Source organism: Clinocottus analis, unplaced genomic scaffold (assembly GCF_023055335.1).
Source record: "Clinocottus analis isolate CAN_PGR_092001 unplaced genomic scaffold, fCliAna1.0.p SCAF_13, whole genome shotgun sequence".
Taxonomy (NCBI): domain Eukaryota; kingdom Metazoa; phylum Chordata; class Actinopteri; order Perciformes; family Cottidae; genus Clinocottus; species Clinocottus analis.
Window position 1 is genome coordinate 18,808,367 of NW_027175854.1, and position 22,125 is coordinate 18,830,491.

The 22,125-nt window shown below is 49.2% G+C and overlaps 1 protein-coding gene across 4 annotated transcripts; it reads right to left on the bottom strand.

Moving 5' to 3' along the window:
• thbs4b (thrombospondin 4b) lies at positions 1 to 18,618 on the bottom strand. 4 transcript variants are annotated; one of them, XM_068573526.1, is made up of 24 exons: positions 16,582 to 18,618; positions 16,400 to 16,450; positions 13,951 to 14,419; positions 10,444 to 10,641; positions 9,881 to 10,131; positions 9,675 to 9,777; positions 9,451 to 9,533; positions 9,312 to 9,363; positions 9,044 to 9,195; positions 7,347 to 7,484; positions 6,924 to 6,998; positions 6,697 to 6,849; positions 6,501 to 6,605; positions 6,316 to 6,423; positions 5,799 to 5,958; positions 4,355 to 4,473; positions 3,854 to 3,906; positions 3,275 to 3,468; positions 2,295 to 2,473; positions 1,930 to 1,978; positions 1,653 to 1,849; positions 1,370 to 1,542; positions 855 to 994; positions 1 to 685 (listed from the first exon to the last, which is right to left on the bottom strand). In XM_068573526.1, exons 3-24 carry the CDS (start codon positions 14,027 to 14,029, stop codon positions 627 to 629), a joined length of 2,820 nt encoding a protein of 939 aa, XP_068429627.1. In that variant the 5' UTR covers positions 14,030 to 14,419; positions 16,400 to 16,450; positions 16,582 to 18,618; the 3' UTR covers positions 1 to 626. The 4 variants fall into 4 exon arrangements, with proteins under 4 accessions (XP_068429627.1, XP_068429629.1, XP_068429628.1 ...); XM_068573528.1 differs by having other exon boundaries at positions 13,951 to 14,188; positions 14,288 to 14,419; positions 16,400 to 18,618; XM_068573527.1 differs by lacking the exons at positions 16,400 to 16,450; positions 16,582 to 18,618 and having other exon boundaries at positions 13,951 to 14,535.
• Positions 18,619 to 22,125: the final 3,507 nt, after the last annotated feature.

Here is a 22,125-nt window from a genome sequence, read left to right on the forward strand (position 1 = left end):
TATTCTGACAGAGTTGTGTCCACATAGAAATGATGTCAGAGACCAAACATCTGGAGGAGAAAACTCCATGAAACTGAGCTCCAGTTCATCTTCCACAGTGAGAGAGGCGACAGCCGGTCCTCTAAAACACAACCTGGTGCACAAAGGCAGCAGAAACACACTCGACCGGTTTACAGTTGAAATGTAACGTCAGAAAGAGACGAAGCGACTTTCATCTGGTTCTGCATCAGATCTGCTGAGTGGAAGCAAAACACAGATTTCTAGAATAACGTTCTCTTTTATTTTGAAAATACATGAAAACTGTCCATTATTGCCCATATGTCACTTCTGTATTTTGTAATTTGATGTTCCATGTTGTCGATGTTTTTAGGTCACAGAGCGTCTTTCAGTAAAAATCATGATAACTTATAAAAACCTTCAGTATGACGAGTTCACCGCAGCACAAATACAAGAGGCCAGCGGGATGATATGCACATACAGTACGGAGATGGTGGTCATATAAGCACTGAAACTGTACACACACACACACACACACACACACACACACACACACACACACACACACACACACACACACACACACACACACAGAAGCGTCTTTAGAGATGTGACGTCACGTCTTGGCTTCACAGCGAGTCTCCTGCGTGCTGAGTGCTGAACTCCTGGAAGTCCTCTGGGATGGTGTCTGCAAGAGAGAAGTCGAGTTTCATGAGACGAGCTGAAGCGTCTCAGCTGTTTGCAAACATCCAGTCTGAACCCACGAACTGCTCTTCAGTACGAGCTGTGAAAGACTGCAGGACGAGCATCAGACACCAGCTCCACACCGCGTACAAGACAAGAAGTTTCCTCCTCACCGTTGCAGCGGTATTTCAAATTGGACCAGATGATGTTCTCCTGAGAGAAGCAGAACACGCCGAGGCGTCCTCCTCTCATGGTCGTGTCGATCGTCACGCCGGAGTCGGCCACCAGCTCGGTTCCTTCATAGAAACGCGCCCTGAAGGAAACACACAACCAGCATGAAGAACACACAAAACTCACCTACGACCCGCTCTCAACACTTTGGGAAATACGCTGGTTCACGTTCCTGCTGAGCGTGAGAGCACAGGACTGAGTTAGCTTAGCTTAGCATAAGCTCGTTTGTCTCATTTTAAACACTGAAGTTTTCCAGGAAGTTATTTTAAATCCTGGAAACCTCCTGGAAGTAGACATGTTTAAATAAACAGGACAGGTGTTCATTATCGTCCGTTCAGGTGGATTTTGAGTCCTTCAGCCCAAGCGAATAGTTTCTGAAGGAGTTGAACCATGCTGTCAACACTCCAGGGCTTTCCAGCAGCTGGGATCAGTGTGAAGACTCTCCAGCCGGTCCTACCTGATGTACCCGACCTGCGGGCGGTGCTGCAGGTACCAGCGGTAGGACACCTTGTCCTTCCAGCCCACGTTCCTGGGGTCCTTCCACAGCAGACGCACCTGGTCGTTGGTGTCCCCCGTGTGCCACAGCGAGTTCCTCAGGTGCTCCCCGGGGCCGGTCCTGGACTTCACCGCCTGGTGGACGGCGGGAGGAGAAAGACAAGAGGAGGCAGAAGATGTGGAGAATATAATCCAGGGATTAAAGACAGCGTGAACCTGCCGCCTTGGTGACAACGCGCTCTCACCTTCAGCTGGATGCCGGGCTCGGCCACCGCCCTGAAGGGCGTGGCCTGCCAGTAGGTCTGCTCCGTCTGCTTCCACATCACCACGTAGAAGGAGGACGAGTCCTGGTAGCCGAAGATGAAGCCGGCGTAGTCGTCGTCCGTCACCGTGTTGACGTGAAATGTTCCCTCAAAGTCCACGCCGCTGAACGCCGTGTAGCCTGGCGGGGAGCGGCTCATTACTCCGGTTCAAGCTTTCCTCACGCGAAAACATTATGAATAAATATGAAACCCTTCTCACCGACAGCGAGTCCCGGGTCACTGTTCATGGTCTGCACGATCTCCATCCCCTGTGAGAGAGCGAGGTGTGAGGAGCTCAGGACCTGCAGCTCCTTGTGTGTGTCTTTTTGTTTACAAGAGCCTCATGTTTTATAATGAGTATTTTTATATTTCATAGGGTGCAATATTCAGTTATTTTTCTTCTAATATGTCTTTGAAGCACCTGATTCATATATTGTCGGCTCTATGAAGTAAACATGTTTTAATGAGGTTAAGCTGGTTGTTTACGCCACTGTTGTTTATTGTTGTTTATTGTTATTAGATATCACATGTAGATCATAGCTTCAGCTTGCACCGTCGTGCAGGAGGAGCGTTCGGTGGTCTCACCTGGTTCAACACCACCCAGTTGGGGTCGATCTGGGCGTCGCCCTCGGGGTCCAGCACCACCGTCTGATAGGCCCTGAAGTCCGTCAAGGTGACCTCAGCGTTCTCGGGACAGTTGTCAATCCTGTCAATGATCTTGTCCTGGTCGAAGTCGGACTCGCAAACGTCTCCGACGCCGTCGTCTGAGGGACGGCAGGGAGACGTTTCATGAGGTCAGAGGTCAGACGCTTTGAGGACACACACCAGCAACAAGAGTGCAATTTATGCAAAGTTATGATCGCTGAGTCCTTTTTACCCAGAGTGCTTCCTGCCTCCTCACAACGCGTTTAGACTGCTTAAGCGGAAATGTCAAAAGGGCCGGAGCTGAATATAAAACCTCCCAAATGTCCTCAAGGGGCCGTTCATGTTTAAAGCGAACATCACGAGCATGGTTTGATGCAGGCGCTCGGCCTCCTGCTGCGAGCAGCGAGAAGTCTGTTTCCTGTCTGCTGATGAGCATCTTTAGACGAAGCAACGATGTCATCAGTGAACAGCTGCTCCCACCGGCTGCTCGTTGGCATGAAAGCTCCGTGTCGCTTATTAAACTGGTGAATGTCTTGAAAACAAGTTGAACCAGTTTGTTCACGCGCGTGAAACATTTTGTCTTTTGATGTCTTTGATCTTCATCACTTCACTCCAACAAACGCTGACTGGACTTGATTTGACTGAACGAGTCACCGACGTGTGCAGACTTTTACCCAGAAGGCCGTGCTGGTTCCAATACAACAGACACAACTGGGACTCAAAGCTTCAGTTTGCTGTCGGAGTGAAACTGAAGCTCGACGCGGAGATGAAGTTATGAACGTGGATCTGTCACCACGGCGGCGTGCAGCTGGACACGAGGCCGTTGTGTGTGCGTTGTGTGTGCGTTGTGTGTGCGTTGTGTGTGCGTCGTGTGTGCCTTGTGTGTGCGTCGTGTGTGCGTTGTGTACTTCAGCACTCACTGTTGTCGTCGACCTGCTCGGGGTTCGGCACCAGCCGGCAGTTGTCGGGTCCCGGCGGCAGAGAGTCGGGGATCCCGTCGTTGTCGTCGTCGTCGTCGCACTCGTCTCCCTGGCCGTCTTTGTCGCTGTCCAGCTGAGAGCTGTTGATCACGAAGGGGCAGTTGTCCTTCGAGTCCTGGTGGCCGTCGCCATCACTGGAGGGAAGAGACAGCATAGTGACATCACAGTGACATCACAGTGACATCACAGTGACATCACAGTGACACCACAGTGACATCACAGTGACATCACAGTGACACCACAGTGACATCACGGCGTGAGGAACGCCGAGGAGCTCGATGCCGGAGAACCAGCAGCGAGGACACAACGTGGAGGCTGAGATGATGTCATTACCACAACATGGAGGCTGAGATGATGTCATTACCACAACGTGGAGGCTGAGATGATGTCATTACCACAACGTGCAGGCTGAGATGATGTCATTACCACAACGTGGAGGCTGAGATGATGTCATTACCACAACATGGAGGCTGAGATGATGTCATTACCACAACATGGAGGCTGAGATGATGTCATTACCTGTCCTGGTTGGTGTCACAGGAGTCTCCAACCAGGTCGTTGTCAACGTCAGACTGAAACAAGAGCAGAGAGTTCACTCAGCGGCTTTGTTCCTCTTAATAAAGTACATATATATATATATATATATATATATATATATATATATATATATATATATATATATATATATATATACATATGTATATACATATATATATATATCTTTACATCATCACAGTAACACAGGTCCTGCATTTTAAATCTTACTTCAGTAACTTTGGAGCAGAAAGAAGAAGAACTTGGAAATACTGAAGTAAAATACAAGTTGTAGTTTCCACCACAGCTTTCTATCCCTCATCCCTCCATCCCTCATCCTCCATCCCTCCATCCCTCCATCCCTTCATCCCTTCATCCTCCATCCCTCCATCCCTTCATCCCTCATCCTCCATCCCTTCATCCCTCATCCTCCATCCCTTCATCCCTTCATCCCTCATCCCTCATCCCTCCACCTCTCTGGCGGACCTGGTTCGGGTTGGGGATGTCGGGGCAGCTGTCGCAGGCGTCTCCCACTCCGTCTCCGTCCCGGTCCATCTGGTCTCGGTTCTGAACGTACGGGCAATTGTCCAGGAAGTTCTTCAGGCCTACGCAGAGAGAAGAGGAGAGGAGAGAGGAGATACGAGAGGAGAGAGGAGAGAGGAGAAGAGAGGAGAGAGAGGAGAGGTGAGAGGAGAGAGGAGATACGAGAGGAGAGAGGAGAGAGGCGAAGAGAGGAGAGGAGAGAGGAGAGAGGAGAAAGGAGAGGAGAGAGGAGAGAGGAGAGAGGAGAAGAGAGGAGAGGAGAGGAGAGAGAGGAGAGGAGAGAGGAGATACGAGAGGAGAGAGGAGAGAGGAGAAGAGAGGAGAGGAGAGAGGAGAAGAGAGGAGAGGAGAGGAGAGAGAGGAGAGGAGAGAGGAGAAGAGAGGAGAGAGAGGAGAGGTGAGAGGAGAGAGGAGAGAGAGGAGAGGAGAGAGGAGAGGAGAGAGGAGAGAGGAGAGAGGAGAGGAGAGAGGAGAGGAGAGAGGAGAGAGAGGAGAGGAGAGAGGAAAGGAGAGGAGAGAGAGGAGAGGAGAGGAGAGGAGAGGAGAGGAGAGAGGAGAGAGGAGAGGAGAGAGGAGAGGAGAGAGGAGAGAGGAGAGGAGAGAGGAGAGGAGAAGAGAAGAGAGGAGAGGAGAGAGGAGAGAGAGATAAGAGAGGAGAGGAGAGGAGAGGAGAGAGGAGAGGAGAGGAGAGAGGAGAGAGGAGAGAGGAGAGGAGAGGAGAAGAGAGGAGAGGAGAGAGGAGAGGAGAGAAGAGAGGAGAGGAGAGAGGAGAGGAGAGAGGAGAGGAGAGAGGAGAGGAGAGAGGAGAGGAGAGAGGAGAGGTCTGTGTTCTTTAGCCTCCTTGTCATAATCTCATGGATTATATGTTCACAAGTAGTGTTTTCATTGTACGTTTCTCACACTAGTGAGGTCAGTGTGTTGCTATGTGATGAATGAATGCATGAATCACACACATGCTCCCGTGAGATGGACTGAGTGCTTCTAGATGTCCCTGTGATTCCTCCACTAGGTTGCGCTGTTGTATTTGCTATGAAGCAAACAGCAGCGTTCACATGCTTCTCATTCAGCAGCTCAGATGCAGAAAGGTCAAGCAGCAGCGATGGAGGGAAAACTATCTTCTCTCCTGCGGCGTTCTCAGAGTAATGATGCTGCTGAACGATGAAAGCTCGTGCTGCTCAGGGGTCAGACGCCGCTCGGCCTTCACTCTTTTATTTATTCTCTGGTGCTGTTTGTTATTCCTCAGCCGGCTCATGGAAACATCTCCAGGACGAGATGTTTCATACTGATGAAGATGTGCGGTGCACAATGTGTCTGTGATGTGCAGGAGGGAACAGAATAACTCATTAAACTGGTAAAAGAAGCATTCAAGATGTTATTAACGCCGCACCGTCTTCATCTATGTCGTCATCGCAGGCGTCTCCTTTGCCGTCGCTGTCCGTGTCCCTCTGGTCCGGGTTCTCCACCGTGCGGCAGTTATCGCAGGCGTCTCCGTGGCTGTCCTTATCGCTGTTCCTCTGGTCCACGTTGGCCTTCAGCCAGCAGTTGTCCTGACGACACAAAGGCTCCGTTCACTGGTTTCCAGTGGACACGCTGGTGCGCATGAATGTTTCAGTTGCAAATGAATGAAACTAGATATATCGTTAAGAAAAACAGAGCTAGGTTGTTATGCTAAGCTAAGCTGTCACTCCCAGGTTCCAGCTTCTTCTTTTTCTTTACATGACTGGAACACCTTGTTGGCTGGACACAACAAGCCTTGAATGTACATTTGTAAAGTCATTTAGACCAAATAAATCCATTAATAAGAGATAAATCCATAAAGAAACGCCTCCTCCGCTGCAGCCGTGTGTGCTTGCATGCATTTGCTGCATAGATAGATGAATAAAGACTTCATTGATGTCACCAACCTGCTCGTTGGGTATCCCGTCGCCGTCGGCGTCGGCGTCACAGGCGTCTCCGTACCCGTCTCTGTCTGCGTCCTCTTGACCGGAGTTAGGAACGAAGATGCAGTTATCCTGTGAAGGAAAAGAGTTAAATAAAGTCTGACCATCGCAGCTAACTTTCATTTGCTGACTAGTTGCACTTTGTTCACCTTTTTACAGCTGGCGTCTTTGCATTTGAGTTTTTCATCCGGGTAGCCGTCGATGTCGGTGTCCTTCCCACACAGGAACCCGTTCCCGGCCCAGCCGATGCCACACTGCCGGACAAAGGAACCGCAGACAGCGTGCATGTGGAGGTGTGCTCATGTGCAGCGTGTGTGTGTGTGTGTGTGTGTGTGCAGGTCGTACCTGACAGTGAACCGAGCCGTCTCTCTCCGCGATGCACTGGGCGTTGGCGTCGCAGGGGTTGGTCAGGCTGTTGCCGCAGCTGATCTCGGGCTTGCAGCCCTTCACCTGGTCGCCTGTGAAACCCGTCTTGCAGCTGCCGCAGTGGTAGGAGCCCTGCGCAGGAGGGAAGGCGGGTCAGTCAGCGATTGGCCACACGAGCCGTGAGCGGCGCCGGGTTGGGTCCTCACCACTGAGTTGGAGCAGACGGAGTTGGCGGTGCAGTCGTTGTCGGGCTCTTTACATTCATCCACGTCGTCACAGACCTGGAGGGACGAGCTGAGATGTGAACCTCGTTTTCAGGACTATTTAGGTTATTTCCCTTTTTCTGATTGTAAGGTTCCAATAATTACTGCATAAAATACTAAATAAACAGCTGTAAGCAGGTACATTTACTCAATTACTGCTTTGTTTACTTTACTTGAGTATAGACTGCTGAACGTCCTTCCAGAGAATATTTTCTATAGAAAGCTTTTCTACATCAGTTTTCAACATCAGAGATCCAACATTGGATTGCAAAACTACAATAATGTATTCCTATTATTGCATGCATCCTTCTTTAAACTCCAGTGTCATTTGCTGCTCTCATCCTCCTTCAGGCGTTCACTGGTCACCTGCTTGTTGGTCTGCGCGTACAGAACGCCGACGCCCTCCACCGCCAGGCCGCTGTAGCCCAGCGGGCAGGCGTCACAGCGGAAGCCCGGCGCCGTGTTCACACACTTCACTCCAGGGAAGCAGGGGTTAAACTGGCACTGCAGGGGGGAGGGAGCACGTGAGCTGTGTGTGTGCGAGTGTGTGTGTGTGTGTGTGTGTGTGTGTGTGTGTGTTCTCACCGGGCTTCTCCCCAAAAGCTTTCAGTTCTGATGACACTTTGCTCATGCAAAAAAGAGAACGCTGAAGGTCCTCATGAAAAGAGGTCAGCGCAAACACGAGAAGACAGACACACACACACACACACACACACACACACACACACACACACACACACACACACACACACACACACACACACACACACACATCACTCTGTACTTCTATCCTCATTTAAAGTCGTCCCTGAACTGGATCTGAATCCTGAACTTGAACCTGTGTCTAACGGTCCTGAACTCTGTGACGGCGCTTTAGCTTCAGTTCTGTTTAGCTTCAGTTCTGTTTAGCTTCAGTTCTGTTTAGCTTCAGTTCTGTTTAGCTTCTGTTTCTGTTTAGCTTCAGTTCTGTTTAGCTTCAGTTCTGTTTAGCTTCTGTTTCTGTTTAGCTTCAGTTCTGTTTAGCTTCTGTTTAGCTTCTGTTCTGATTAGCTTCTGTTCTGTTTAGCTTCAGTTCTGTTTAGCTTCAGTTCTGTTTAGCTTCTGTTTCTGTTTAGCTTCAGTTCTGTTTAGCTTCTGTTCTGTTTAGCTTCTGATTAGCTTCTGTTCTGTTTAGCTTCTGTTCTGTTTAGCTTCTGTTCTGATTAGCTTCTGTTCTGATTAGCTTCTGTTCTGTTTAGCTTCAGTTCTGTTTAGCTTCTGTTCTGTTTAGCTTCTGTTCTGTTTAGCTTCTGTTCTGATTAGCTTCAGTTCTGTTTAGCTTCTGTTCTGTTTAGCTTCTGTTCTGATTAGCTTCTGTTCTGATTAGCTTCTGTTCTGTTTAGCTTCTGTTCTGTTTAGCTTCTGTTCTGTTTAGCTTCTGTTTAGCTTCTGTTCTGATTAGCTTCTGTTCTGTTTAGCTTCAGTTCTGTTTAGCTTCAGTTCTGTTTAGCTTCAGTTCTGTTTAGCTTCAGTGGACTTTCACGTCATGTTTCTCCTGATCGTCTGTCGCTGCTTCGTGTGGACGGCTGAGCTCGGCTGTTCGATGCCGCTAGAAGGCCGAGTGTAAACGCTTTGTGCTAATGAATGCAGACAGCTGGAATGAACTAACAGACACTGCAGTAGCGTTAGCCGTTAGCCGTTAGCCGCTAGCAGCGTGGACGTGCCCCCGGACACAAGTTTCATCACAGAGCAGCAAAGGTAACACCGTGCTGTGTCTTGGCTGTAAAGTCTATTTGTTCTTTTCTTAACGAGACTTTTAAACCGTCTCACATCTCATAACGACTTATTGTTTGTGTCGGCATGAATGTGTTCCTGCTCATGGGTTTGGTATTGGGTCGATGATGGAGGTGAAACTGCTTCCTGTGAGCTTCTTCCTGCTGTGTGTGTGCAGGAAGAACATGTCGCGGTACGTCAGCGTGTCCATCTGGTGTTCGCCCGGCGCTCAACAGCTTCAACGGGTTCAACAGCTGCAACCAGAACTACAACATTTACCAAGGAGACCAGGAGGAGCCCTGAAGCCGTACCTCGTCCACGTCGTCACAGTTGAAGCCGTCCCCGGTGTAGCCGTCAGGACACGGTCCACACTCCACCCCGTCTGCCGTCTCCGTGCACATGCCGTCACGGAAGCAGACTCCCATGGTGCACCTGGGCTTCACCACCTCAGAGCCACCCAGACCTTTACAACAACAGAGAGGAACACACGTCATCTTCTGCCATTTCATTTAGTCCAACAGTCCAGAAGCATTCATTGCGCGTGCTATTTCAAGGCGTGACGGTTGTAGGACGTCTTACCACAAGCCTGACACTCTGAGATGGTGTTTCTGAGGAATGAGGTCTCTTTGACCTGGAAAAGGTCAAACATAAACAAGTTTATATGCAGCCGGGGAGCCGGGGGAGGGAAGGCCTCAGGGGAGCCGTTAGCGGTCGTCACCTGCTGGATGAGGACGTCCTTCAGCTCATTTATCACCTTGGTTAAGTCCAGCATTTGATTGGACAGCTGCTTCGTGTTGACCCCTGAGAGAAAGGGACTGTTATTTAAACTGAAGAAGAGGTGGGGGAAACACCGACTGTTGTTTTTTCCAAAGGCCCGGATTGTTTTTACGAGCAGCGTTTGGCCGTCTCTGTAGACGTTTGCTTCCACAGAAAGAATCTTACCCAGACTTTGGACAGAGTCCTTTTGTTGGAAGTGGCAGTCTTGCAGAGCCGCAACGTTCTCAAACGTGTCCCCGACCACCAGCTTCAGCTCGTCTAAACTCTCCTGAAACCGCTCAAAGTAAGTCTCAGACATCTGGAAGCCTCGGGATCCATATTGGGCCGAGCATGCGTTCGTTATTGTGTGTGAACGCTGAGTGAGGCGTCACCTGGTCCCTGGCTTGCATGGTCTTCAGCTCCACCAAACCGTAGCCGGCCGGCAGACCCTGGAAGGCGGCGGGCAGATCCCTGATGGTCTCCACCAGCCTGCAGTCCAGATGCAGCTCCACCCCGCCCGGCCCCGGCGGCTGCATCCCCTTCAGGTGGAACAACAGGCGGTGCTGTTGGCCGTCTGCCAGGACCAGGTTGTTGAAGGTGACCGAGCTCATCCTCTTGTCACTCCGCATGTAGCGCAGCACAGCTTGTAGAGGACAGAGCAAGGACAGGAAGCAGGAGATAATGAGGAGAAACAGAGGAGGGTTTACTGTGAAGGGACGATGCATCCACAGAACAACAACACTGAGTCCGTGAGGCTGGACTCATGCACCGCTTTAACACAGCGCTAACATGCTAACACGCTAACATGCTGGTGTTAGCAGGAATAATGTTCATCATGTTCACCGTCTGAGTGACTTCCACAGAAGAGAGAGGAACTTTTTACTTCTTTTTACTTTGAACGCATGAATACAACAGAGAGGCGGTGCAGCTGGAGGCCTCGTTCTCGGTCTCCTACCTCTGTTGAGCTTCCCCATCACCGTGAATTCAAAGTACTTGCTGTTGTCCCGGGGGTTGAACAGCGTGAACACGCTGGTCCCGGTCTTGGGCTGCAACTTGAAGGAGGTGAGGATGAAAGCCTCCTGCACGCCTTGCTCCACCAGACCGCCCTGCAGCAGGTCTGGCAGGCAATCAGGCGAGGTGAGCAGATCATAGACTGTGGACAGGGATGAGAGAGAGGCGGTAATGCACATGAGTAATGGATGATGAGATATGAATATTTACAACCCGCGGCCGCTCCCCGAGTAAACACATCCAGAGTCCACGCAGGGGAGCTGATGATGTTGACCCAGCGTGTGTTGCTGCTGCGAGACGTCGTGTCGATCGGTCGGAGCTCAGAGGAATCAGACGGAGGGTTTCAGAGTAAATCAAAGCAATGTGCTGTGACGGTGTGTATGGCCGTGTTGTCACCGTCTTGTCAGATCCACACTGAAGCTGCTCTGCCAGTAAAATATATGTCATCTCTCTTCTTTCCGCCACAGTTCTCCTCATTGTTCTCACGGCAGACTTCACTGAGGAGACGCTGAGTGGCTGTGAAAAGCCAGCCAACACTCGCGCTCGTAGTTCGAGTCCTTTCAGTAATAAAGTGACTTGGAAGCTGAGAGGATGTGCAGTGAATCTCTCGTCCGCCATCTGCACGCATCATGAATACACAAGCGCCCTGAGAGCCGTCTGCAGGGCCGCGCTCACGAGGGAGCAACATTGCTCCCAAATGCTCCCAGAGATCTGCTGACGGCCACGATCCTGATTCCCAGATGACGTCCTTTCTTTCCTCCTTAACTCTCTCCTCGTGTCTGCTCTCATGAGGTAAAACTACAGTGTTGTCAACAACCAACACAGGAGGCTTTTGCATTTGTTTTTGCTGGGATGAAGACACAAACGATCTCTTTTTGACTCCATGTCCCTCATTGGTGCGTTGAATTGACAAAGTCCTGAACATTTTAAACAACAGGAACAACTGAGCCTCCGTGTGTGTTGCTTCAGTTACTGCAACACAACAAAGACACGCACAGACTCATGAAGCAGACCGGCCCGCTGATCATTAATCTTCTGGACAGAGAGCGTTGTGGAGGTCGGGGTCGTCTTCTCCATCCGGAGAAAGAGCCTCATATTCACCCCGATTAACCTCCGATTTCAAGCTCCATAAAACGAGTTCAGCTGAAAGCCATAAAATAATCCATAAAATAATCCAGCGTCTCGTCGTCTCAACGCAGCACACAAACGCTTTCACGGCTAGAAGCGATTTAATGTACGAATGGTGAGCATTGATCCTTCACGCTGTGATTTCCTTTGGTTTCAGAGTCAGACATTAATCATGATGAAGACATGACGGCAGCATGTAAATCACAGAAACAGTGACGTCACACGAGACAGAAACATGGAGAAGTGCTCTTTGTTACAGACTCTGGACGCAGCGGAGACGAGTTGTGGTGGCAGCAGAAATGATATTAATATATAATAATATATAATTACATTACTTTATCGTCCATCTTGTGTCGCTTTGTGTCGTGTGTTCTTCTCACCACGTACGTGTTGTGTTTCTTATGTCTAAGGACTAACGATGCAAATTAGCTAAAGCTATAATCTGGAACAGTGTTTGTAAATAAAGGTCATTCATTCATTCATTTGGAGTTTTAATCTCCGATGAATCTTTCACATCTGTATTTGGTCTCCAGCAGCCAGCAGCTGCTAGCGGCTGCTGGCTGCTAGCGGCTGTTTAGCTTCTAGCTGCTAGCGGATGTTTAGCTGCTAGCGGATGCTAGCTGCTAGCGGCTGTTTAACTGCTAGCTACTGTTTAGCTTCTAGCTGCTAGCGGCTGTTTAGCTTCTAGCTGCTAGCGGCTGTTTAGCTGCTAGCTGCTGGTTGCTAGCGGCTGTTTAGCTGCTAGCTGCTGGTTGCTAGCGGCTGTTTAGCTGCTAGCTGCTAACAGTGTTAGCTGTGTTCAGTATTTCTTTTAGCGCTTCTTCCCTGAAATGAAGCAGCGAGAGTGAAGCAGAGCAATAAAGTTGCTGCTGGACATCGCAGCAATAAAGTTGCTGCTGGACATTGCAGCAACGAGCTGGACTCCTGCAGCTCTCACAGAGGAGCTGCAGCTCGGCCGCACAACTCTTTGTCTGTTGGTCTCCTTTCTCATTGAACGTGTTGTTATTATAGAAGTATTGATTACAGCGGCTATATGTGAGCCGCGAGGAGGAAGCGGGTTCGTATTAATCTCGTGGTGAAGTCGTCCTTCAGGACGCTGCTGAGGATCAATAACCTTCACAGATAGAAACCTTCGTGTTGCACATCCAACTCACCGCAGCTCTAACTCCTTCTGAAGGATTCCAGTCATGCAATGACTCATTTGCAAAAGGAAAATGATAGATGATGACCTCCATTAAACTGGACTACTTTTATACAAAACATCAGGCGGCTGTTGCACAAACACTGTGGGATTAATGTCTGCAGGAGAGTTAGCATCCATCACTGAGATGGAGGGAGATAAACCACCAGCAGCAAACTCTGCACAGCCTGCAGCCCGTGTGTGTGACCTCCAGCACACTTTAATGTGGGAGGGGGGGGGGGGGGGGGGGGCGAGAGAGAGGGAGAGAGAGAGAGGGAGGGGTGTGTGTGTGTGTGTGAGGGAGGGAGAGAGAGGGGGAGAAAAGAGAGAGAGAGAGGAAGAGGGGAGTTTGTGTGACTTGAAGTTCAATATTGCTCCCAGATCAACTGTGATTGCTCCCATGTGTGCGTGTGTGTGTGTGTGTGTGTGTGTGTGTGTGTGTGTGTGTGTGTGTGTGTGTGTGTGTGTGTGTGTGTGTGTGTGTGTGTACTTTGTTTGAATCAACATGAACCTCCTGAAGCTGAAGTAATCAACAGATCTGTCTGTATGATGTGAGAAGCAGGAAGACGTCGACTTGTTTTCTTTTTGTTTATCTTTTCTTTTCTTTTCTTTTCTTTTTCTTTTCTTTCTTTTTCTTTTTCTTTTCTTTCTTTTTCTTTTCTTTCTTTTTCTTTTCTTGTTCTTTCTTCCTCTCAGACTCAGAAAACACTCGGCTGCTCGTCTCGAGCTGACGGGATATTTAGCATTTTATTCCCCCTCAGTGAGCATCATGCACCGCGTCTGATCCTCTCTGTTCTTTATGCATATGATATTCTCTTTCAGTGTCTGCTTTATCCATTATGCATTGGACTCATACACAGTGTGTTGAAACACATGGTGGGGCCTTTAAATCTTTTTTGACAGATAATGAAAATGGAGGATTACATCACATCCAGGAAGTCAGAACAATCTGGCATTCAAATAGAATCAAAGACATCTTTCTTTGTGTGAGAGTTAAACTTTAAACAGAGAGTCTGATTATTTTATTTCCTGGACATCTTTCATCTGCAGCAGCAGCTTTACTCCATCAGTGACATATTGTGTTCAAACCGTAATGACGTCTATATAATAATGAAAAGGAGATGAACTGCAGACGGCACTCACCTAACGCCTGAGCGTCCACGTGTGCGCTCGGTGTGAGGAGCAGCTGCAGGGTCAGAATCAGAGCCGTCCACGCGCCCATGTTGTCCTCCCAGCTGGTCCCAGATCAGCTCCTTCTGTCTCAACGTGCCGAGCGGATCCCCGTATGTCTGCTGCCTTCGAGTCCTCGCCTCCTTCCTTGAATCAGAAGACCAGACTGTGGAGGAGATCCGGAGGGAAGCTGCTGCTGCTGAGAGCGAGTCTGTGGACGTGAAGATGGAGGGAGCTTCATGAAGGAGGAGCTGCAGGGCCAGAAGCTGCTTTTAAAACCTCAGACGGCCCCATGTGGAGAAGGAGTGACCTGAGGATCTCTCTGCATTGGCTGCTGCTTCCCACCGGCTCCTGAACCAATGTGCTGCAGAGGAGCTCTTCCTCCAGTCCAGGACACCTCGTTACTGACACTGAGCGCTGATTAGTACTGGACCGTTTCTGCCTGAGGTGAAGACAAAAATAATTAAAACAATTCCACATCCATGTTACAGAATGTATTTCACACTGAGGAAAGGAGGCTGTTCCTCTCTCCTCCCAGGGGGCAGATGTGACACCACGTCCCATCCTCACCCCTCCATCGCCCTCCTCATCCCTCCATCCTCATCGTCACCCCTCCATCCCTCTGGTCACCCCTCCATCCTCACCCCTCCATCCTCCATTGTCACCCCTCCATCCCTCTGGTCACCCCTCCATCGTCACCCCTCCATCCTCACCCCTCACCCCTCCATCGTCACCCCTCCATCCTCACCCCTCCACCCCTCCATCCTCACCCCTCCATCGCTCGCTGTTGAGGCGGCTGCAGCGCCTCAACAGCGAGCGCCAGCAGACGCCTCAGACGGCTGCTGGCGCTCGGCCTCCAGCTCGTCTGGCGCTCTGAGCTGCCAGATTTGGCAGCGGCGAGGAGGCTTTCGGTCGTAATGATGTTTGTTTTTCCGTTCCTCTGCGCATATTTTATTTTTAACCCAACAGAGCTTTTATTTCACGATGAAGAAACTGCCAGAGCAATAAAAAAAACACTGAATCTGTAAGGACGTCGCACTAATTCAACGAGAGGGCCAAGTTCTGGTTCTGCAGAGGATGTTCCCACTTACGGACAAACACGAGTCTCTATAGCAACAAACAGCAGCTGGTGAGTCACAGTTTCCACTCTCTCCAGGTGTTCCTGTGGTTAGTCTGCACGCCGCCTCTTCGCCATGTTGTTGTGCACCGATATGGACTCCAGCCAGCCGGCAGCAGGACACCCAGAGTTTTATCTGCCGTCTGATTGGCTTTCAGAAGGAGACTTTACAGGATCACAGGAAGCTGCAGACCCTGCAGGCATCTGCAGCTGAACCGGCTGAGTCACGTCGCGGTGGATGAGGTCACACGCTGGATGCTGCATCTGGCTCCGACGAACAAACCAAACCTCAAATGTCTGTGACACCATCTCTGGACTATTTTTATTCGTGATACCAGTATGAGCTTCTCCTCATAAGGCTCGTTGGCTGCAGACACACAACGACTACACAATGTGCTGTGTGGCCGCGAAGCCGCCGCGAAGCAGCACAACAGAGGAGCTCTGACAATAAACATGTTAAACGTTATGATGAAAGCACGTGGTCAGCATGGAGAAACATGCACACGTATACTTTATTAACTATATTTATTACCATCAATCCACTCAGAGGAAAGTCTTCTTTGTGACCTGCTCAGCTAAAACAAACTCAGGTGGTTAGCACGGTTAGCATCCTCTGGGCTGTCAATCAAACTTTAAGGCGGAGCCTCCAGCTTTTGAGAAGTTGTGTCTCATGTGGTTTGTTTGTGTTGTGAATGCAAACAAACACAATCTGCTTCCTCTGCACCGACATCTTCTGATCACAATATGTTGTTTTTTATTAGTAAACTGATGAACGTTGAGGCTGCAGGACTTCTGCTTCACTTAATAAAACATAATTAGATTGTGCGTTTTCGATGTTTTCTGGTCTCACAGCCGAGAAGAAGTTCAACGTTTTAACTTTTAAAGACTGTTTAGATCTCATAAATGTGTCATTGGCATTTTCCAACACAATGAGGTGTCCCACCTTCCTTCATCAGCTCATTAGGAGCATTAATAATATTAATAACGTCAGTGTTTAACAGTATTCGTCCTCTGGAGCCCAAAGAGGCTTCACCTTCATCTCATTCAGAAGACCAGTTCACACGACTCATGATGTTGATAAATGGAGATTTTCCGTCTTCCTTTAGTGACATCATAAATATTTAAAGTGTAAGGCTGCATAAGCCTCTGACTCACCTTCATATTTGAACAACCGGACTGTGTGCAAGCATCCTGAATATAATCTGATTCATTCTTCTGGTTCAGTTTAGGATCATTTGTTGAGCTGCGTTGGTTTAATCAGACGATTCATCGCAGTTTGACTTCATGCCGCTGAAAGTATTTTACCTTTTCTACTTCTATAGTATTTCATCCTCTTGGTCCTCAGCAGTCAGTTCACTATATGACAGAAATGGAAACCCATAAATATATAATGTCTTTCTGGGACAATGGAAAAGGATTTATGGATGTTGAACGTGTGAGAGAAAAAGGTTTTATGCCTCGCTATAAAAGGAAATGATGATATTCACCACATGAAGGTTGCTCTTCACAAGAAGTCCTTTCATGGAGGACTGACATCAGGCCTCGTGCTGGAGGTATGGACAGACTTTACGACACACAAACCACAGCTGGAGGCGACCAGAAGTCTCTTTTCTGCGGCGCTGAGTGTTAACGGCTCGTTACGCCGCGGGACGCCGAGTCGTACAAGCGCTGCTCTGTCTCACCTGCAGCAGTTATGCAACACAGAGCGGCTGATGCAACACCTCATTAAACCTGCAGCTTCTATCAGAACCTGCTGGACGGGACTCACTCCAAACCCAAATTACAGCATTAAATTGCTTGAATATTTGGTGTTAGACAGACTGAGACTGAGCTGGAGGCTTTAATAAAGGACCCACATCCTGCAGCACATTCAGACTGAAACTCTTGAGCCAGATTGGTTTGTTATGCAGGATGAAGCTGCCGAGTTTCCTGGAATCGTCTCGCAGCGCAGAGGCCATGAATACAAATTATACAGCAAACGTTAAAGGACCGACAATAATCAGAAAACATATTGGGAGCTAATATGCAACAGGAAATCTTTGGAAAGGTGCCGCTGGTCAAACTGTGGTGCATTCAGACTTCGACGTAGTCAAACAGTCGTTTGAGCTGAAAGTGAGTCGGACTGTTTTTGGACATTCTGTGAGCAGACTTCAGGAAACAACCGGCAGCAGTGATGAAGTCTTTCAATTCCATGTACCTGACGGAGCCGTCTGCCTGCACGTCTCTGTGAAATCACTCAACGTGGCCTCAGACGCTGAAACACAAACCCGCACGCCCCTTCTTGGAAAAACATGGCGATTGATGGCGTGCAGGGAGGTTTGTTCCGAGCAGCCGGCGCGATCGGGGGGTCGTTTCTGAAACTACGGGTCCAGAGGAGAGCTGCGTGTCTCAGTGTTATGCTAGCTGACGTAATGAGTTGTGTTGATGGTTTCGCCATGTGTGAGCTGTGAGTTCACTCTGCGACCGTCTGCGAGTCTCCGGCTGCAGCGCTCGCACTCAGTCAGTCCGTTCACATGCACACATGCGCACCTCCAGATGCAAATCATGATCCAGATACTTCAACCAGTCAGCCATGCTGCGGTCTCTCTCTCTCATCGCACCGGTTCAACCTTTTCCTACTTTCTCTCTCACGACTTGGATCCAGACCGGTCTCAACAACTGTTGGATAGATAAAAATCATAAACCCGGCACAGACGGTCGTCTCCCCCCGGGGACGAGTCCTCTCGGCCTCCAGCGTGAAAATGAGGTGTTTGCGTGACCGGTCTTGTTAAGTCTTCCACTAAATGTTCATGTTCCTCTCAGGATGAATCGTCGTCACGATGGAGATCTTCTGACATTTCACACGACCTCATCAGGTCAGACTTTCACCTCCCATCAGTCTCAGCTGTAGTTTGTTCTTGGCGCTAGTTAGCAAACGTTAGCCTGCTAACAGCTCAACAAAGATGCACACATCACCATTGCATGCATGCTAGCGATGCTGCTATTAGCTGTTAGCTTCCAGCCCTCATTAGCCTCCAGCACGGCAGCCGGCTGAGAGCCCGTTAGGATGGAAAAGACCTTCTGAACGACGTGTCGCCCGACCGCAGAGGAAAGTGTTTATAGTTGTTCCGATCAGCCTCGCTGGTGAACGGCCGGCCGCCATGAGCAGAGCTAAAGGTTGCGGTTGTTCACGAAAAGTGAAAGAAATAGTTGTCAAGATTGGGGGAAAAAATCGAGCGCAAAGAAGTTGAATCCCTGACTTCCTGTAAACGTGTAAGACGAGTGAATGTTGGATCGTCTGCTTCAGAAAGTTAAAGACGTGTCTTTAACCTCGGTGACGTCTGAAAGGCAGGAAGAGGTTTGACCTTCTGACAAAGAGTTGCTTTGCTTTAGTGTCTCCTCAGCTGGTGTCAGAAACAGACACACAACTTTGTGAATGTCCCGTCTGAGTCAGAGCAACAACAAGTCCTCAAGAGAAAGAACACGTATCCAACAATTGCACAACAATTTCGTAGGTGTTTTTTTTGTCAGGACACAAGCCTCCTACACTCAGCAGCTTGTGAACAGAACAAATGGAGCTGCATGGAGCTGCATGAAGCTGTATGAAGCTGCATGGAGCTGCATGGAGCTGTATGAAGCTGCATTGAGCTGCATGGAGCTGCATGGAGCTGCATTGAGCTGCATGGAGCTGCATGAAGCTGTATGAAGCTGCATGGAGCTGCATGGAGCTGTATGAAGCTGCATTGAGCTGCATGGAGCTGCATGAAGCTGCATTGAGCTGCATTGAGCTGCATGGAGCTGCATGAAGCTGCATGGAGCTGCATTGAGCTGCATGGAGCTGTATGAAGCTGCATGGAGCTGTATGGAGCTGCATGGAGCTGCATGAAGCTGCATAGAGCTTTATGAAGCTGCATGGAGCTGCATGAAGCTGCATGGAGCTGCATGAAGCTGCATGGAGCTGTATGAAGCTGCATTGAGCTGCATGGAGCTGCATTGAGCTGCATGGAGCTATATGAAGCTGCATTGAGCTGCATGGAGCTATATGAAGCTGCATTGAGCTGCATGGAGCTGCATGGAGCTGTATGGAGCTGCATGGAGCTGCATTGAGCTGCATGGAGCTGCATGGAGCTGCATTGAGCTGCATGAAGCTGCATGGAGCTGTATGAAGCTGCATTGAGCTGCATGGAGCTGCATTGAGCTGCATGGAGCTGTATGAAGCTGCATGGAGCTGTATGGAGCTGCATGGAGCTGCATGCAGCTGTTCCAGGCGCTCTCGTTGATCCTTCATCGTTGTGGCGCGTTGAGCGCGTCCGGCTGGACGGCGAGGAAGGTCCGGCGTGCGGTGGGAAGCTCACTGGCTGTCTGGCTTCAGTCCTCCAGAGCGACAGAGGAGGAAACATGCATCTCTGTCTGCAGCGTTTCCGGCTGGCATCGTGCTGCAATAATGAATGTCAGATCGCGTCTGAGGCGACGCGGTGATCTCCTCCTACAACATGAAGTCTGCTTTCATGCAGACATCAAATATCACAGATGAATGCGTTTATTGTGCACGACTGCAACTATTTAGGAACATAATATTTCTTTTCTGCGGGTGTGTAGGAGGAGTGTGCTGGATGCGTTTGTGTTATTGTGCCAGGTTTCTGAGTGGGAGGACATCATTCTCTTCTGAGGGATTGTGACCCATTACTGCTCATAACGGGCGGTTTGTGAGGGGGAAGTGAGCCACATGTGGAAATGTGAGGCTACTTAAGATGAAGCTCAAACTAATGACCTTGTGTGAATGAGGATGCAGGGAGAGCGTGCTGACCGAACTCTGCTACATCCATCCTCAAAGATCCAGTCTGGCAGTTCAAGAGCAGCAAGATGATCCGTTTGAGACGTGGAGACCAGGAAATGAACAGATTCATTCCACATTTCCCTTCAGCCTCAGAGTCTTCTCAACAGTCACGCTGACCGCCTCCACCCACACGGACCTGAAGCTGCTTCACCTTCTCGCTCACAATCACTCGTTCTGCTGTTCGCTGTCGTGATGACATCACAGCGTCCACAGACCAGACGTCTGCTGTGAAGACGCCACTCGTTCACAGCAACACGGAGAAGAAACGAGATGAAACACGGTTTACAACCAACACCTGAGACGCCTGTTCGCCCGAGCTGAAGGTCACGCTGAAGGTCAAGCTGAGGGTCAAGCTGAAGGTCAAGCTGAGGCGATGAGGTCATGGCTTTGGGTCACTCTGGTCACATCCGTACGATGACTTCTTTAGTTTGTGATGTAATTCACTGTCAAAGAGACCTGAGAGGAGAAAGAAACTATCGGAGTATTTTAGTCAATTTCTTATGATTATTATCGCAGCCGGAGATGATGGGATTAATCGAGTGTGACTGTGTGCGTGACTGTGCATCTGTGTGTCTGTCCGCGGCTAATCTGGCAGCATATTGCTGCACCAAACTGCATATTATTGTTATTATTATTATTATTATTATTATTATTATTGTTATTGTGGTGCTCCTGTGTGTTGAGTTCACAGTAAAACATCAGCTGTGGTTGTTGCAGACTCACCTGGTGGAGATCTTTGCTTTCACCTCTTCAGACCTCGATCTGTTTTCAGTCAACAAACAACAAACAGCTGTCGCGTGTTTGTGTACAGTTGTCATGGAGACCGGTCACAGCTAGCTTAGCTTCTGAGAGCTAGCTGTGTGTTTTCATGCATCTGTTTCCAGCAGGACCGTGAAGCCGTGACGGACAGAAATCTGTTTTTGTATTTCATCATGAGTTTAAAACAGAAGACGTGTTGTTTTGTGTGTTGTTTTGTGTGTTGTTTTGTGTGTAGCGTCGGGTATGACGCGTCGTTGAACTCCAGAATTTAACCATTTAACTGAAAGTCCTAACTGGAAAAATGACATAAATATATTATTATATAGTGACGGACGATGACATGAAAACATCTCCCCTCTCGACTGAGTGCTTCCTGTTGTATGAAAGCAAACATGTACATGTGACTTGGCAACGCTGACGCGTGTGTGTGTTCAGTGTGTGTGTGTGTTCAGTGTGTGTGTGTGTTCAGTGTGTGAGTGTGTTCAGTGTGTGTGTGTGTGTGTGTGTGTTCAGTGTGTGAGTGTGTGTGTGTGTTCAGTGTGTGTGTGTGTGTTCAGTGTGTGTGTTCAGTGTGTGTGTGTGTGTTCAGTGTGTGTGTGTGTGTGTTCAGTGTGTGTGTGTGTGTTCAGTGTGTGTGTTCAGTGTGTGTGTGTGTTCAGTGTGTGTGTGAGTGTGTTCAGTGTGTGTGTGTGTTCAGTGTGTGTGTGTGTTCAGTGTGTGTGTGTGTGTGTGTTCAGTGTGTGTGTGTGTTCAGTGTGTGTGTGTGTTTAGTGTGTGAATGTAAACCAGGTGCTGCGTGTTGCATCGTCAGCTCGGTGATCCAGCAGCAGCTTAATGAGCTCAGCAGCAGCTTCACATCAAACGGAGGATAAACTCGCAGCAAAACCTCCGTTTGCTTCTTGGCCGTTTGTTCTGGAGCTACTTTCATGAGATGTTCAGAGGAAACGGCTCTCTGGTTTATGGGAAACCACTAAAATGTCAAACGCTTGACTGGTCAAGCTGCAGCTCATTGTGAAAAAAGAGAAAAGGTTGTCGTGAGGTAAGAAATGGCGACGGCAGATGGAAAGAGACAGCGTGATGTCATGAGACAAGAGGAGGAGTCTCTGCTGCTGGAGACCAGCGATGAAGAGCGATGAAGAGCGATGAAGAGCGCATCAGGACAAACCAACAGAGCAGTTTCCTCCTGTGGAAAACAAACTGTAAACAGATGCTCTGCTTCTTCTGCATGATGTCAACAACACAGCGGGTTGGCAAAGTGCTTCCTCTTGCTGTTTTCTGGACGGCCTGCACATAATCTCCAGACAAAACTAAAAATACCTAAATACCTTGCACACACGATACGAGTGACGAGCCGGGTTGTTCTGTGCTCTTTCCTGCAGTGACTGAAGGAGGTGAACATGTGTGAACTCTGCCAGCAGGAGACTGGAACAGAAGAATAAAAGACCTTAGAGGCACG

Coding starts and splice junctions, on each gene's coding strand:
- thbs4b (XM_068573526.1), bottom strand. CDS start 14,029: ATGGGCGCGTGGACGGCTCTGATTCTGACCCTGCAGCTGCTCCTCACA. Junction 9,534..9,674: donor GGACTCTGTCCAAAGTCTGG/GTAAGATTCTTT, acceptor CCTTTCTCTCAG/GGGTCAACACGAAGCAGCTG. Junction 1,543..1,652: donor AGCCCGGCATCCAGCTGAAG/GTGAGAGCGCGT, acceptor GCCGTCCACCAG/GCGGTGAAGTCCAGGACCGG.